The sequence below is a fragment of the Petaurus breviceps genome, unplaced genomic scaffold, assembly GCF_028583685.1.
Source record: "Petaurus breviceps papuanus isolate PSGF00001 unplaced genomic scaffold, PetGlider_PUasm1.0 90750, whole genome shotgun sequence".
NCBI classification, from domain to species: Eukaryota; Metazoa; Chordata; class Mammalia; order Diprotodontia; family Petauridae; genus Petaurus; species Petaurus breviceps.
Genome location: NW_027187335.1, coordinates 12756279 through 12772993, shown reverse-complemented (window position 1 = coordinate 12772993; position 16715 = coordinate 12756279). Strand labels below are relative to the sequence as shown.

Genomic DNA, 16715 nt, shown 5'->3' with positions numbered 1-16715 from the left:
TTCCTACTATCACACATCCAAGAAGTGGTCCCATGGCCTCTGCTTGAAGACCTCCAGTGAGGAACCCTCTACCTTCCCCAAGGCAGTCCATTCCACTTTCCAATAGCTTTAAATAGCTTTTTTCCCCCTTATATCAAACTTAAACTTGCCTCTCTGCAACTCCTACCCCATTCTTCCTAATTCTTCCTTCTGGAATTAAGGAGAACAAGTCAAATCTCTCCTTAAGAAAGATTTGTCCTGTTAAAAGACAGCTATCCTATCCCGTTTCTTCTTCTCTAGACTTAAAAAAATCTATTAAACATAACCTTATATGGCATAAACCTAGGATTCTTAAATCTTTTTTTGTCATGGATCTCTCAAGCAGTCTGGTGAAGCCTTCAGAGCGTTTCTCAAAATGTTTTAAAATGCACACATAGGATCACAAGGAAATCACTTAAATACTTTAGAGTCAAGTTCAACAACCCCAGGGCAAGAAACTTTGTGCCAGACTCAAAGCCCTTCCCTGCCCTGATGCCCATCTCTGGACACTGCAATTTATCATCACATCCTTTCTAAAAAGAGACAACTGAACATAGTAAGGCTTTTAATTGTAAAATTCTATGACTGTTATCACTTATAGGTGTATCCCAAACAATGCAGATTGAACCCTTCACACCTAAGACGGTTTCTAGATTCGTTCTCTCCAAAATGCTCATCTCACAAATAATCCTTCGGCAATCTTTTCCCCATTCAGCTAGGATATGTATATGTATATAGATACAGATACAGCTCTTGGGAGGCAATCAGGGTTAAGTGACTTGCCTAGGGTCACACAGCTTATAAGCATCTGAGGTTAGATTTGAACTCAGGTCCTCCTGACTCCAGGGCTGGTGCTCTATTCACTGTGCCACCTAACTACCCCATAAGCTATATTTTCTGAGAAGCAGCACTAGGGAATGGAAAGAATTCTGTATTTTAAGTCAGACAGTTCAAATCCTGGCCCTACTCTGTTTTACCATGAGAAAATCACTTAATCTATACTTCAAAAGTCTCCTCACCTATAAAATGGGGGGAGAGGGCCTGAATCCCTAAGGGCTCTACAGACTATAACTCTTTATAGGACCTGCCAGAGTTTCTACTTTGCTAGCATAGCCTTTTGGGAACTTAGTCACCTCCATGGCGTAAGTTACCAATGGATGATTTATTATGTATATATGCATGTATACCTCCACCTATCCCCCTCCCCCTGCCAGAACAAAGCCCATACATACATATAATATTTATGAAGTTGAATTCTTGGGTCAACAGATTTAGATACACTGACAAGCTAAAAATAGTGCTTTTGTTGTTACTGTATTGTTTATTTAAATCAGACTATGATAATACAGAGAAGGGACTGAGAGGCTATCCAGAATCTTTTGCAGTTTACATACACAGATTGTGCAACCACAAGCTAATGACCCATGGAACACTAATTCAGTCATCGCCGCATAAATACAAAGTATGTAAGATACTGGTCATTTCACAGTTTTTGTATGTGACAACTTTACATTTTAAACTACGTATCACGTGTTTTGGCATGACACTGGCTGAGGTGGCCACGGTCCCCCATTCCTGCAACACGCACAAGCAGACTTGGAAATGCAGTACTGAACACAGACAGGACATATCAATAAAACCTTTTACGTACAGCATATCAAAAATAATAATAATAACAATAATAAGAGGTCCCCCAAATCAGAGATAAACACAAATAATGCTCTTCATGTTATAGGAGGAGGAGGACAAGGCATGTGTGGAGAAACAAGATATTCTAAGTTCTTTTCATGTTAATCTAGCTATCCAGTTTTTAAGCAGAATTCCTTTCCCTCCTCCAAGGAAAGGATAAAGCCAAGTTATTTTTTTTTAAATGAAAAATAAAAATAAAAATAAGCCAACACAACCACACATAAACACACTCTACAATGAGGAAACAAAATGTATACAGACAGCTCAGTTGTTTCCATGTAATAAATACAGTAGGTAGCATATGAAACATCACAAGTATTGGCTTTATTTGCTTCCATTTCTATGCTTATAAAAAAAATATTAAGCTTCTCTGTGTGAATTTAACTGGGTTAGCTTATAGGGAGAGATACATGTTGGTCTCTAATTTCTGTACACCAATGGCTCCTTGAAGCTCCAGTCCATTTGGTAGCAGTCTCCAGTGCTAGGCATGTGCACTGTATCTCAGGGAAAGGTTTCCTTTTTTCCCTCTCGGAATGAGGCTCCTTGTCCTGTTTACATGGTCATGTGTTCCGGGAGAACATACGAAATATCATCCCATGGATGCCGATACAGACCCTGTTTCAGCCTCTTCTGATCTAGATAATGCCCTAAAAATGGAACAAAAGCATGTCTTCTCTTAAACAAATAAGAGTAGTTCAACCTGGGATGCAGGAAGGGAAAGACGTCAGATATAAGAAGGAAGAAAGGGAAAGAAATCCAATTGTGTTCAACAGGAAATACCCTTAATGGAGAGTTCAGACAGCCTCTCTGGGTGATAAGACTACTGATTAATTTAATTGGACTTTACATAATCTAAGACCAGTGATACCAGACTCTAGGTCCTTTTCTAGACCATCAGAGCTAAAGGACCTGAGAGAAATCTAGTCTGATCCCCTTGTATTTTAAAAAAGAGTTAATAAAGGACTTAATCAAAATGACACAGCAGCAATCCTAAGTTTTTCAAACGCCAAGGAGATCCTCTTTCTACTATATTCTAAATTGTCTTGTGATCCAGATTTCATCAGTATGTAAAACTCTGACTGACTGTGTAAACTCACTCCACTCAGGCAGACCAGTCCACATTTTGATAATCAAGTCTTAAAGAGTTGTCCAGGGGAAACTAGGCAGTGCAGTGGATAGAGTACTGAACCAGGAGGCAGAAGACCTGAGTTCAAATCTGGTCTCAGACACTTCTTAGCTGTGTGACTATGGGCAAGTCATTTAACCCTGCCTGACTCAGTTCTTCATCTGTCAAATGACTTGGAGAAAAAAATGGTAAATGATTCCAGTATCTTTGCCAAGAAAAACCATAAAATGGGGTCACAAAGATCAGACATGACTTATAGCCTGGGTACACAGCTAGCTAGCATACATCACAGGCAAAAACTGAATTCTGACACCAAGGCTGCCTTTCTGTCATATATGGAGAAATGTCAAGAATGACTTATATTGTGACAACTTTTCTGTTATAGAAAGACTCCCAGTCTACAGAAATACGGTAGGGGTTGGCAGAATGGGAGAAATTCTACAGAAAACCAAAAAGCAAAAACTCACCAATGAAACCCATACTTCTTCCTAGAACAAAAATACCGTTGAGGGCCCCGATGTCAATATATTCATCAGCTTCCTCCCTGTAACACAAACATACATAACCAAATTGGATTTTTTTTTAAAGTTCATCTCAACAGATTCTCCCAAGCTAAGCAGCACTGTCTCTGGCCCAAGATGAAATACTAAAAGGGCAGTGATCACTTTATTTTATCGTTAAGTCTCAGAGGCAACTACTCTGGGTTTTGAAAGCCTCTTGTCCTAGGCTCTCTTTTCCTGTCAAAAAGAGCAGAAACAGGATAACAGACAGGAAGAGGGCTGCATAACTCACCTGGTAAAAGAGCCACAATTCCTGAGCATATCCACAAATGCAGCTCCAATAAAACCATCTACATTCAGGATAAGATTTGGTTTCTGAGAATATGAAAAACAAACAAAAAAGCTTCTCGTTATTTCTTCAGCTACCCAGTGGAATTTCTTTTTAGCCTTATTTTTAAAAGAAGAGGTATCTGTCACTGAATTTTAAATGTGGTGATGTCTCTGATGATGAAGTCCCATTTTGACCAAAAAAATTTTTTTCATGCTTATTAGATCGTGGATCTAAACCCATTTTTCCAGTTTTTAATTGAATCCCATTTCCAGAATCCTAGATTTAGGCCTAACAGGGCCCTTTGAGATCTTCTAGTTCCACGCCCTCATTTTTCAGATGAGGAAAGGTATTAGTAGTAAAGCATTCTTTTTTCTTCACTATGTTGCCCAATATTTAATTGTGTGTCACCTACACACTATTCGAGTTCTTATTCTAGTTGCAGTGGATAGTGCTGGACCTAGAGTCAGGTCAGCAAGACCAAAGTTCAAATCCTACCTCACACACTTACTGGCCCTGTGACCCATGGCAAGGCATTTACCTTCTCTGTGTATCTGTTTCCTCATCTGTGTAAATAATGACCCTATTTCCCATGGTTATTGTGAGGATCAAAGGAGTTAATGTTACCAACTGATTTGCAATGTAAATACTATGTAACTATTCAATCCCTTTTTCAGTGCCCCAATTGTTTATAATTACTATTTTAAAGTACATTTAAGAATTGGTATTAACAGTCCCCTAAAAATAGAGAAATATGTTACAGTAACAACTGACAACCTCTTAAAATATTATTATTGCTGCCTTTTGTTTTTATATCACATTCATTTCCAGATATATTCCTCCTTCCTTCCCTTACCTAGCAAACTTCTTGTAATAGAGGTGAAAAAACAACCAAACACTTCAACCACAATTCTAACAGAATATATAATATTCTATATAATATCTATACAATGATGTAATATTCTACATCCATAACAGTCCACCCATTTCAACCAAAGGAGGAATACATCATCTTCTCCAGCTATCACTTCAAGAAAGCAGCAACAATCCACTTGGTCAAGACAACACTAAGTGACCCAAAGTACAAGGTGTCTGATTTCAGTTCTGTGTCTCCTCTTCTCCAATTTTCCCTCACAAGTAACTGGCCCAAGTCCAAACTGACCCTAACAATATTTTTACCTTAGAAGTGGTGATCTTCTCTACTTCAAGGGCATAATCCAGAAGGGGAGTGGCAGGGAAGTGTTGTTTGACATAATCTTTAAGGATCTGGACCCTCATATCTGGGTTGTTTATCTGAAAGTTAATACAAGATGCAGTGAGGCTGACTCAGAAGAGAGCTTTTGAGCATGGGCAGCACCCATGTTACAGGATCACAGCAGGAGAACCAGATGGAACCTCCCAGGTCCTCTGCTCCAACCCCGCCCCTCCCCCCCCCCCATTGTAGAGATGGAGTTCTCTTCAAAGAATGATTCCACTTACTGACTTGACTCTGTGACCAATTCCCATGATCAGTCTTCCTTCCTTCTTCATCTTGTTCACAAACTCCATGGGGATGATGCCGCTGTCAAAGGCTTTGCTAAACATCTTGGCTGCTGCATCTAAAGCGCCCCCAAAGCGGTCTCCCTGCATGAGATAAACCCTTATGTCACCTTCAGTGCTAAGGAGTTTCTCCCGTTTCCCCTCATTCCAAGTCACTTTTTATTTTTTGGAGGCAGTCAGGGTTAGATGACTTGCCCAGAATCAAACAGCTAGTAAGTGTCTGAAGCTGGATTTGAGCTCAGGTTCTCCTGACTCCAGGGCTGCCACCCCTCCTCTCCCAGGTTACTTTTTAAAGTTATCACAAGGGCAAGGGGACAGGGACAACATGAAAGGTAGAGATGCTTTCCATTACATCTAGCAAAGGGTTCCATGCATAGTTGAGAGCAACTCTTAGCAGGCCAGCTGCTGCCATTCATAGAGTCCCTGACCTCAAACCTTAACTACTGACATCCTCTCCATCCTTTAAGGAGTAGCTCAAATGATCTCTCCTCTGACCTTCACTGAACTTTCAACAAGAAGTGCTCTTTGCTTCCTTCAACCCCATGGCACTTTACTAGCTTCCATTTACCTTTATATTCGAATTTTTATTTTGTCTGTGCACATATCTTACCCTTGGGCCAAACTAAGTTCCCTGATAGCAGGGACCAGATTTCCTTTACCTCTGTAAATCCCCTAATAATTAGCACAAAACATGGCAAGGACTTAAATATTGGATGATACTTACAATTGTGAGTAGCCCTGAGGTAAGGCTAGAGACAAGGTCTTTCCCAGCTCGGGCACAGATAATGGTATTGTGGGCCCCTGAGACAGCAGGCCCATGGTCAGCCGTCACCATCAGACACATTTCAATGAACTGGCAAGAATATTTAGGTAACCTAAGGAGCATCGAAAACACTGGTGATTAGTGGTCAAAAGATATTAAACAGCAATGTAAAATGGAAAGGTCAACAACCAAAAGTGAATGTTATTAGAGTATAGTGAATTTGGTCCCCCCAAAAATATAAGCAAACAATCCTGCCTTTTTTGTGGAGGTAAGGGACTATGGGTATGGAACACTGAATATAACATGATACTTTTTCAATGCTGATTAATTTTGTTAAGCTTCCCCCCCATCTTTTTTTTTTTTAAGTATTTATTTTAAGGGGTGGCTCTCAAGAGCATTAGAGAGGCAGACAGTGGATGGAGACGTGATATAAAAACAAAAAGTATTCACAAAATGTATTTAAAAATCAATTATTTAAAAAGTAATTTTTAGGGATGGCTAGGTGGCACAGTGAATAGAGCACTGGCCCTGGATTCAGGAGGACCTGAGTTCAGACATTTGACACCCTTACTAGCCGTGTGACTTTGGACAAGTCACTTAACCCCAATTGCCCTCAAAAAAAAAAGGCAAAAAACAAAAAGTAATTTTAAAAAAACATTAGGGACAGAAGGAAAAGAAAAAATGGACTTTCTAGTTTGTTCAGAATGATGATTTCACTAGTGTTGAAACTTAGCTCTATCAATGTAACTGGCCTTATAAATTTATAGTCAGAGAATGCTGAGAGGTCAAGTGATTCAACCATGATCATATAGCTAGTATGTTTGAGAGGCAGGAATTGAACCCAGGACCTTGATCCATTATGCCATGCTGTGTCTCATTGACTCATTAAAGAGTGACAACACATCATTCGGATTCCCTGGCTTTCCTTCCCTGCCCTGCAAAAGTTATTAAAGATTCAAGAAGGCTCTGAGCATGCTAATCCAGGTCTGGTATTGAAACAAAATTTCAAGAAGACTCCTCATTCTTTTGTAATATTAGAATTTGTTTGTATTAAAAATATTGGTCTGTTTAAAAACCTGAGTTCAAATCAGACACTTTCTAGTTGTTTGGGCCTGGGCAAGTCACTGGATTCTGTTTGCCTCAGTTCCTCATCTGTAAAATGAGCTGGAGAAGGAAATGGCAAACCACTCCAGTATCTCTGTCAAGAAAACCGGGTTACACTGGACACATCTGAAATAACTGAACAAAAAAATCCCTTTTCAGTGTGTAGGACACATCCATTCCCATGACAGTGAGAAAGGAAAAAACCCAATGACCAAAACAGGGCATTGAAAGGACCTTATAAAAGCTATTATGGTATAACCCCTGGAATTCTTTCAGGGAGGCAGTGGGGTGAAGTGGTAAAGTGACAAACATTAAGACTCCAATTTGGTAACCAATGCCACTTTGCTCAAAGTTTCTCTGGGTCACACACTCAATGGGCCCTTGCTCAGCTGTCAATACCAGGAAAGGGTTCAACAGTTCTTATGAGCTGCAGGGGAAAAAAAGGCTGCTATAACATTCATGTTGATGACACAGGCTTACCAATACACGGGATACACACCAATGTGTGTGCTATCCTATCCCTGCCCCTTTTGGCAAGTCACTGGTCATAGACAGGAGCATAAGAAACCAAACGATGACTTATCATGTCACCCAAGTGCTTTCTCCTGCCTCCAGGAAGAACTCTGCCCACCTCCAGATCCAAACATACTCCCTCCCTCCCCTTTGGCAAAGTCCTGGAGAACTCTGAGGTCCTTAGTTCTAGCTTCAGAATATTAGTGAAGATTGAGCTGGCAGAATGTAAATACTGTTGGATCCTACCAAGCAGGCAAAGTGTTGGATATGGTGCCTTCCGGGAGAGGCCGTACCCACACTGATGAGATCATGGAGCTTTTGAAGGACTGAACTGGCACACAGTAGGAACTTAATGATGCTTGTTAAACTCAATTAGTACCCCCAGCTTGCTTTCAACTTTCTTTCCCCCTATAGTTCTCCATTCTTCCTGTTATAGGGTCTAGCCCCTAGACTAGCCTCTTGATTCTTAGTGAAGAGAAAAAATAACTTGTCTTTGTTTCTCTCCAGTCATCCAATGGACATTTTGTAAGGCACGAAGCCCATTTCTAAGTTCTATTCAATCCCCTGCCCTATCTTTCTTCCAGGCTAAAAAATCAACATGTCCCTTCCTTTTTCTGGTGGTCCCTCACCTTCTCTGGAACCACAGCAGTCCCAGGACCCCTCCAATGCCCATCTCCTCTTTGAAGACCTCAGTGATGGGCATGCCTGCGTAGATAAGCTCCTGTCCTCGTTCATCACAGATGCTGGTCATGAAGGAAGCTGGTTTACGGATTAAGCCTAACTCCTAGAAATCACAGCAGAGAGAAAAACAGCTAAGCAGAGCATAACAGCAGGCAACCTAGGTGTGCCATGCCCCCTCCCCTCCCATCATGAAACAGTGACCACAGACCTGGGGCCCTTCAGAGGAATCTAAACTATTTACTTTTCTTTAGAGATGGGGAAGCAGTGGGATTATATCTGATGTGTCTTCTTCCCTGTTCTGGAAAGATTGCCGTCTCTTTCCTCATATAATCTTTTTTTTTTTTTGCTTTTTGGAGGGCAAATGGGGTTAAGTGACTTGCCCAAAGTCACATGGCTAGTTTTTGTGTTAAGTGTCTGACACCGGATCCGAACCCAGGTCCTCCTGACTCCAGGGCCAGTGTTCTATTCACTGCGCCATTTAGCTACCTCCCTCATATAGTCTTTACCTTCATCCCTTTGTACTTTTCAAAGAGATAGACTGAAATAAATTTGTGTCATCTGAGAAAATCCAGTTTGAGAAAGCTACTCCTTGATGTCAAGCTGCCTCCACACTCGTAAAGTTCAAATGGCTTGCAAGGGGTTACCTTGATGCTCTGTCATCCCCATGCCCATTCTGAACCAGAACCTTTTGGGCCAACCACACAAAGATGCAGTTATTTGTGTAATTTAGGCTAAAGCATCCCTGGAATTTATTCTATCCACTGAATTTTCAATGCTTCACTTTCAGATTCCAGACCCTATCACAAGGCAAGAATGACCATAAGTCATTAGTCCAAACACCCAAGTCATCCTTTGGTGAGACTCCTAGCAAGACATTAGTAGCATGACCCTATAGCTCATATTATAAATCCTGAAGAAACACCCTATGTCCAAACAAAGGGGGAGGAAGCAACCTATAACCATTTCCAATGATTCAGACAAATACATCCTGACCATTCCCAAACCTTTGGTTTTCTGGTGACACCACAGGTACAACCAATCACCTACCCGGGCCCATGAGTAATCCATTGGCACAGTGGGGGGAGGGACCTCCTGAGCAGGTACAATAACTCCTTTGGCAACAAGATCTTCATAGACATTCCTGAAGGGCAGGGAAGGTTAAGAGAAGGTTAATAAGCAGAAATGATATGCTTTCATTAAGTAATGGGCCTCTTTCCACCATGTCTCTTGGCTTAGTCTAGCCTTCCCCAGCCTATTCCCATCAATCATCACAACCCTGAAATCTAAATGGAAATAGATGGAAGGCCCCCTCAAATGTAAACAATTTTAAAAAACCAAACTTTTGTCTCTAGTTAGTTTGTTCCTAGGATCTAAGCCTCAGTGATTTTAAAGGGAGAGTCATAGGAGGCATAAAGGCATAAAGGTTTAAAAGATGGAAGAAAGGAATAGCATTGGGAACTGAAGTCAGTTCTTAGTTATTTGTGAATAATCCACAAAAGATAGTAGGCTTGAGCGTACATCTGGACCCCTTTTCCCCTTAGCCAAAGTCCTCATCTGACAGATATGCTCAGGAAATGCAAGGTCATCTTAATATCAACCAGATCAAAACAAACAGAAAGAGAAATCTTGCTGCTTCAGCTTTTTAAAAAGCCCCAAAGATGGTTTCAGAAAAACTGGGGAAGACTTAGTGAAGTGAGCAAAACCAGGAAGGCAACGTACACAGTAACATACTGTTGCAGCAACTACTACAGCAATATCATAACGACTGAGAAAGATGTAGATCAATACAGTGATCCACAATAATTCCAAAGGGCTCATGATGAAACATGCTATCCACCTCCAGAGAGAACTGATGGAGTAGGCGTGCCATTTGAAGCATAGCTTTTTCCTTTATTTTTCTTGCTTCCCTAACTACCCCCTCCCCCAAACATGGCTAATATGGAAATATGTTTTGCATGACTTCACATGTATAATGGATATTGTATGTCCTGCCTTCTTAATTGGGGGGGAGGGATGGAAGAAGGGAGAGAAAATAGAAATAAATTTTTAAAAATTAAAAAATGTTAAAGTTCCAAACCCCTCCAATAACATGGTCAAGTTAAATGAGCACACTGGATTATCCCTGCCAGTATTCTAAATAATAAAATCAGGACTCTAGGTATTTGCAGGTTGACTAAGGGGTCTCTGTATCTCAAAAGTCTGTGCCACCTCTTACCCCCTACAATACACAGCCAGACACAGACACACAGCCAGCTTACTGAATGATGTCGCCTAGCTCATCAAAGCTCCAGGGCACAAAGACTCCTGCCTCCTTCAAGGCCTGGTTCTTCGCCACTGCTGTTTCTGAGGCCTGGTTGGCACAAGCGCCTGCATGGCCAAATTGCACCTGGGAAGTGACACAAGAGTGGTCTTATGTTGCTTCATTAACCTTCTCCAACCTTCACCCATTCCCCCTGCCCCCAACCCAACAAAGGGAGAAAAAAAATCATAGGAGCAAAAAGAAATGTGAGCTTGGATCAAATCACTAGCCACTGCAGCCTAGGAGTCTGGACAGACCCAAGTCTGATGTCACTATGAACAATGGCATCAAGAGACATTCTCTGGGAAGACACTAATAATTGTCTTCAGAGAGGGACAGTCTAATAAAGAAATCCCTGAGTGAGCCTGTTGGTACTTATGGCTTGTACTGTCTCTCAGGGTTGCATGTTTGCTACCTGCTATGTGGCTAAGATTCCCTTTTATTTGTCTTTAAACTTTCTTTTTTTGGAGGGAATAGGCAGGGCAATTGGGGTTAAGGGACTTGCCCAAGGTCACACGGCCAGTAAGCATTAAATGTCTGAGGCTGGATTTGAGCTCAGGTCCTCCTGACTCCAGGGCCAGTGCTCTATTCACTGCGCCACCTAGCTGCTCCTCTTTTCACCCCAAACAGATGGGAGTAGGGGAAAGCAGTCAAGACTGGATACAGGAAGAGCTCATCATCAATTAAATCAGGGTGGCAAAGTCCAAGACAGTAAACTGTACATTAGAATCCCAGGGGCTACACCCTGACAGAGAAAACTACCTACAAACATTATTTATGTTTTATTTTATTTTTATTTATTTTGTCAAGTACTTCCCAATTATATTTTAATCTGGTAGGCTGTGTGTGTATGATACTATGTGATACGTTAAGTAATCAACAAGCATTTATTAAGAGACAACTATGGGCCAGGCATTGTGTTAGATAACTGGAGTCACAAAAGCAAAAATGAAACAGTGCCTGTCCTCAAAGAGCTTACATTCTATCAGAATGTAGCAGTAGTTCTGATACAGCAGAGTCCACAGTAAAATGATCTCTTTCCTTCTCTAAAGTTCAACTTATAACAACTCCCATAGGGCCATCCAAATCAGGCTCACTGCACTCCAATCGTTCCTCAATTACACATCCCCTCGGGACTTATCTATTTCACTTGTACACATTTACTCAGACTCAGTTGTCCCTTACCCTGAAAGTGTCACTGAGTGTTTTTTTTTTTAACATGCACCTTGTAAGCCTCATTCAGGATTTCAGTTTTCAAAAAAGTACTATGTGCCTATTATGGGCAAAGGAAACTGGGTAGGCAATGGTAACTCAAACAAGAAATAAGATGGTGAAATAGTCCTTTTCCTCAAGCGGTTTATGATCTAGAATGGGGGAGCAGGAAGTTGCTTTTTAAAAGTATTTTGATAATTACATTTCAACAGAATTGGTTTTCCTTATAACCCTGGTTTTTAAAACTTTAGGCATTTAAAAATGTTATTCTGAGAAGGGCTTACCACCAGACTGTGCCCAAAGGCACCAAGACACATAAAAGATGAAGACTCCTAGATGGAAAAAAGATTTAAGCCCAGGAGCTATGCTCCCCCACATTAAAGCTGGGGACTCCCATGCCCACAGTGGGTACACAATACTGAGCAACCAATGTTCTTTAATCCCAAAATCACTAAACGCTGACATTATCACCCTTGCCATCACAGAGCTAGACAGACACAACTGGAGTTAATATAAAAGGCACAGAGATTTGTCAAGTGGGGAAGAACCACCAAAACAGACTGATTTACCATTAATTCTATCCTGAACCACTTCACCATCACTTCTTGTTTTATAAAACAGACATAATCCAAATCTCCTGGGCTGAATGCCCAAGGATCTTTTTCTGAGGGGGTAGAAGGGGTTTCACAGACAACCTGTATTGTATGTACCTTTTCAGAACTGGGGAAGACGACATCAGTGGCCTGAGAGTGTACTCATAAATTACAGTTATAAGCTTAGGCAAGGGTACTGAACTTTTTAGTGGACCTATGGACTCCTCAGAATAACATTTTAAAATGCATAATATAAAATAGATATTTTTTTATAGAGGCTTTGTTTTTCCTTCTTTTTCAGTGTGGGGGGAGGGGAGGTAGGATGGAAAAAAGGAAAATTTTGGCTAAAAAAATTTAGTTAAAAAAATAAAATAACCTAAGACTACTGAAATATAGTCATCAAACTATTTTTAAAGAAAAGCTAACAGACCACAGATTACAAATCCCAGGGCTAGATGGTCTCAGAAATCAAGAAACCCAGTATGAAAAGAATGAGCTGTATCTTAGCTACACTATGTCTAGTAAGAAACATACTGGCCCATTTTGAAGGCTATTCTTAAGGCTCCTCTAACCAAGAAGAAAAGAAATGTGTATCCTCCTCTCCTTTCAGGTCTGTGGGCAACAAACTAACCTCTCTCTTCCTCAAAGCTTATCTTATCTTACTCTAAGAGACTTTCATCATCCCCAGAAACTCTCAACCTTTTTGCTTACATAATCCCTAAACTTCACAATGATATCAAATAGCTTGCCCAAACTGAATAGTTTTACATAAATTAAAATTTTGAAAAGGTCAGGGAAGGATGACTTCTGGGAAAGCCTCCAGGAGGTAATAATTAAAGGAGTCATCTCTGAGTGGGGGACCTGGGGAAGAACAGTTGGTGGATAATGCAAGAGGGTATGTAATCAAGAGCTGAGTGGATGTTCATGACAGCAAGCAGTGATCAAGCTCAATGTGCCCAGTGCTATGGTCTGGTGTAGACCTCAAGTGCAAAGAGGCATTCAAAGAGTTCATGAGCAATGAAAAGGCAGGAAAGGCACACTCCCCTGGAGCCTGTCCCTGCCCTCAAGCAATTAGGACCAAGAACTCTGAAAATTTAGTTCTTAGAAGCCAGGGATTTAATCACTATTATTTTTCATTATAATTTATGAGAATTTTTTCAACATTAAAAAAAACATCAATGGTTTAGGAAGGAGGAACAATTGTTTGAGTACTGAAAAAAGACTAAGCTTGGCAGAGGCTTGGTTAGAGGCCTACAAACAACAGGAGAAGGTGCATGTCCTATGGCAGAGATCACTTACTTATTAGATTATCACAACCTGAGGAGATCATCTCTTAGAACACTCATCTCTCGGAGCTGGGATTTTTCCATGTTCTCTAAACAACCCTTCAACCTTCATTCTATTTCATACATAGTTCCATATATTGTCCAGATGCCTTGAAGATTCAAGGTCCAGTCTAGTGTCATCATTCCTTCCTATTAATGAATAAATGGGCCTTCTGGTACACAAATCTCCTCTGTGAATCTGAGTAATAGGAGGGAGTCATTGCACACAAATCCAAATGACTTCTGGACAAGCTCATCATAAAAAGTTTCAGAAGCAGAGACCTTGAAACAGAAAGGTTGTTAGCCTGACTGGCCCAGAACATCTCTAACATTAAAATGCCAACAGTGGTGTGCCCACATAATGAGGAACTTATTAACAACCGTACTGATCATAAGAATAATGACCCTAGCTTTGGGTCTGCCCCAAGGCTCTGTCCTGGCTCCTATTCTCTCTTGGTGTTCCCATGGGTTTAATTATCACCTCTATGCAGAGGACTTACAGATGTACATAACCAGCCCTCATCTCTTTCTTGACCTCCAGTCCCATAATGTCCACTACTTATGGGACATTTCAAACTGGATGATCTGGAAAGGTCTCCAACTCATTGTCTCTCTCCTAAAACCTTCCCCATTTCTGTTATCACTATTCTTCCACCCTCTCAGGTTCATATCTTCAGACTTCTCACTGTCTCTCTTTCACCTCAACATATCCAATCGATCGCCAAATCTTGCTTGCTGTTTCTACCTCCACAAATCTCTTCTATCAAATCCCTGTTCTCTACACATATGGCTGCCATCCTAATTCAGGCCCATGGTCATCTATACTGTTGCAATGGATTATTAATTCTTGCCTCAAGTCTCTCCTCACTCCAATCCAGCCTCCACACAGCTTCCAAAGTGATTTTCCTTAAGGGCACATATGATCATGTCACTCCCAACTCAATAAACACCAATGGTTCCCTATTGCTTCTAGGTTCAAATACAAATTTCTCTTGTTGGGTTTTTGAAGATCTAAACAACTTGGCCTTAACCTCTTTCCAGCCTCATTACACTTTCATCCCTCACTCTTTAGTCTGGACCTGATAAATGCCCTAATATATGGCCCTCCATTTCCCATCTCCAGGCCTTTGCACTGGCCTTTTCCCATGCCTCAAATGTTGTTGTTGTTCAGTCATTTAGTCATGTCTGACTCTTTGCAAGCTCATCTGGGGTTTTCTTAGCAAAAAAATTCCAGGAGTGGTTTGCCATTTCCTTCTCCAGCTCATTTTACAGATGAGGAACTGAGGCAAACAGGGTTAAGTGACCTGCCCAAGGTCACACAGTTAGTAGGTGTCTGAGGACAGATTTGAACTCAGGAAGATAAGTCTTCCTGATCCCACCCTGGGCACTGTCCACTGGCCCACCTAGCTGCCCTTTGCTTCGAATGCACTCCCCTTTTACACCAGCTCTTATTCCCTTCAGGATACAACTCAAGCACCACCTTCCACACAAGGCTTTCCTGACTACACCCTGCCCAATCTGCCATCTGCCCTAACTCCCTTGTATCTGGTTTTGTATTCATTCTGTATATACTTATACATGTACCTGTCTCTCCTGCTAGAGAGTAAGCCCTTTAAAGGCAGAGATTGCTTCCTTTTTTTGTCTTTGTATGCCTAGTGCCTACAATGGTGTCTGTCATAAAACAAGTGCTTAATAAATGCTTGCTGACAGCTTCTGAGGATAGAGTATGAGCTAAATGAAGATGGAAGGAGCCAGAGGAGGAGGAAGATGCACTAACACATACCTCAGAAGAAAACATGGTGGCACAGGTACCAATACACCAGCAGACAACAGGCTTTGTGATCCGACCTTCCTTGACACTCTGACAGATCTTGTACTCCTCGGTTCCCCCTATCTACAGATAGGGTGGAAAGAAGTAGGACATGAATGTTTGTGTGCTAAAAAATCAATCACACCCATCATTTCCGAAGTAGGGGGCAGTTTGGCTCCCAAACGCTCTTAGATAATGTAGGGACTTGAGGGGACCACTCTCTCACAAGCCAACCCTGACTCCCCCCATCTTCCCTCCCCAACAAATGGATCTGAACGCCAGGCAGTCATCATCACAGAATCAGATGACACCTTGTGTTAAGTATCTCTACAGCTCTAATGCTGTTCTTTCTCTACTGAGTCAGGGAAGAAGAAAGGAACCTTAATTTTCATGATGGAGGATACAGGTTAGATACAACAGAAAACCTGTTGAAAGTTAGGATAATGGGAAAAAGCAAGCTAAGGAAGGTACTGAGAGATGTTTCAAAGTAAGAGGGAAGATTCCTTGCTCTCATCTTGAACAGAAGAGATTATTTAGACAGAGCAGGAATCTCTTTTGCTTGATTGTATACTTGTCCCAAGTGTTTCCCTCTCCCCCCTTTTTTAAGGGAGAGAAAAATGGATTTTTGTTAAATTGACAAAAAAATTTTAAAAAGGAAAAAAAAACCAGGATGATTTACAAACAGATGTACTACCTGGAGACATGAAGCCAAATGGAATGACTTTTCCAATTCTAGAATAATATGATTCTAAATCCACTCCCCACTAGGGAGAGACACTGGCCAGTCAGAATCGCGTCACCTGGCCACAGCTAAGCAGGACTGTCCTTCCTTTTCCCAGTAATGTTGCTGGAGAAAAGTCAATTGCAAGTCATGTCATCATCTCCCTGATGTCATAGTCCTCTTGGAGAATGAAGGACAAACCATAACCTGTGAGTAGTCTGAGCTGCCTGAATGGGGACCCAGCTGTCCAGTTCCAGTTGGGCAACTCAGCTTTCAACCTCTCCCTCTCTTCTAACCTGAGGGTGTTCTGTCCAAAGCAAGGTAAATTTTGATGGCCAAAAGCTACCTAGCTAACTTGGGGTTTACTGGCTAGGTTTCCTTCTCAAAGACCAAGCCTTAAAACCCAAATCACTCTGAATCTCATCAAATGGACAACAATAAGTCCCTGCCTATTAACAGTTATTTTTGCCTCCCCCCCCCCCCCAACTTAGGTG

At 41.3% G+C, this 16715-nt stretch overlaps 1 protein-coding gene across 5 annotated transcripts in view; it reads right to left on the bottom strand.

Annotated features, from left to right (window-relative positions):
* Positions 1-1319: 1319 nt before the first annotated feature.
* ACLY (ATP citrate lyase) overlaps positions 1320-16715 on the bottom strand; it is a 45467-nt gene continuing 30071 nt past the window's right edge. For all 5 annotated transcript variants that reach the window (XM_069067693.1, XM_069067696.1, XM_069067697.1 and 2 more), the window contains 10 exons: positions 15474-15584; positions 10520-10647; positions 9309-9402; positions 8210-8364; positions 5925-6075; positions 5141-5284; positions 4841-4954; positions 3626-3708; positions 3301-3377; positions 1320-2354 (listed from right to left, as the gene is read on the bottom strand). In XM_069067693.1, the coding sequence (XP_068923794.1) occupies positions 2260-2354; positions 3301-3377; positions 3626-3708; positions 4841-4954; positions 5141-5284; positions 5925-6075; positions 8210-8364; positions 9309-9402; positions 10520-10647; positions 15474-15584 (1152 nt within the window). In that variant the 3' untranslated portion in view covers positions 1320-2259. The remainder of the gene's footprint in view (positions 2355-3300; positions 3378-3625; positions 3709-4840; positions 4955-5140; positions 5285-5924; positions 6076-8209; positions 8365-9308; positions 9403-10519; positions 10648-15473; positions 15585-16715) is intronic.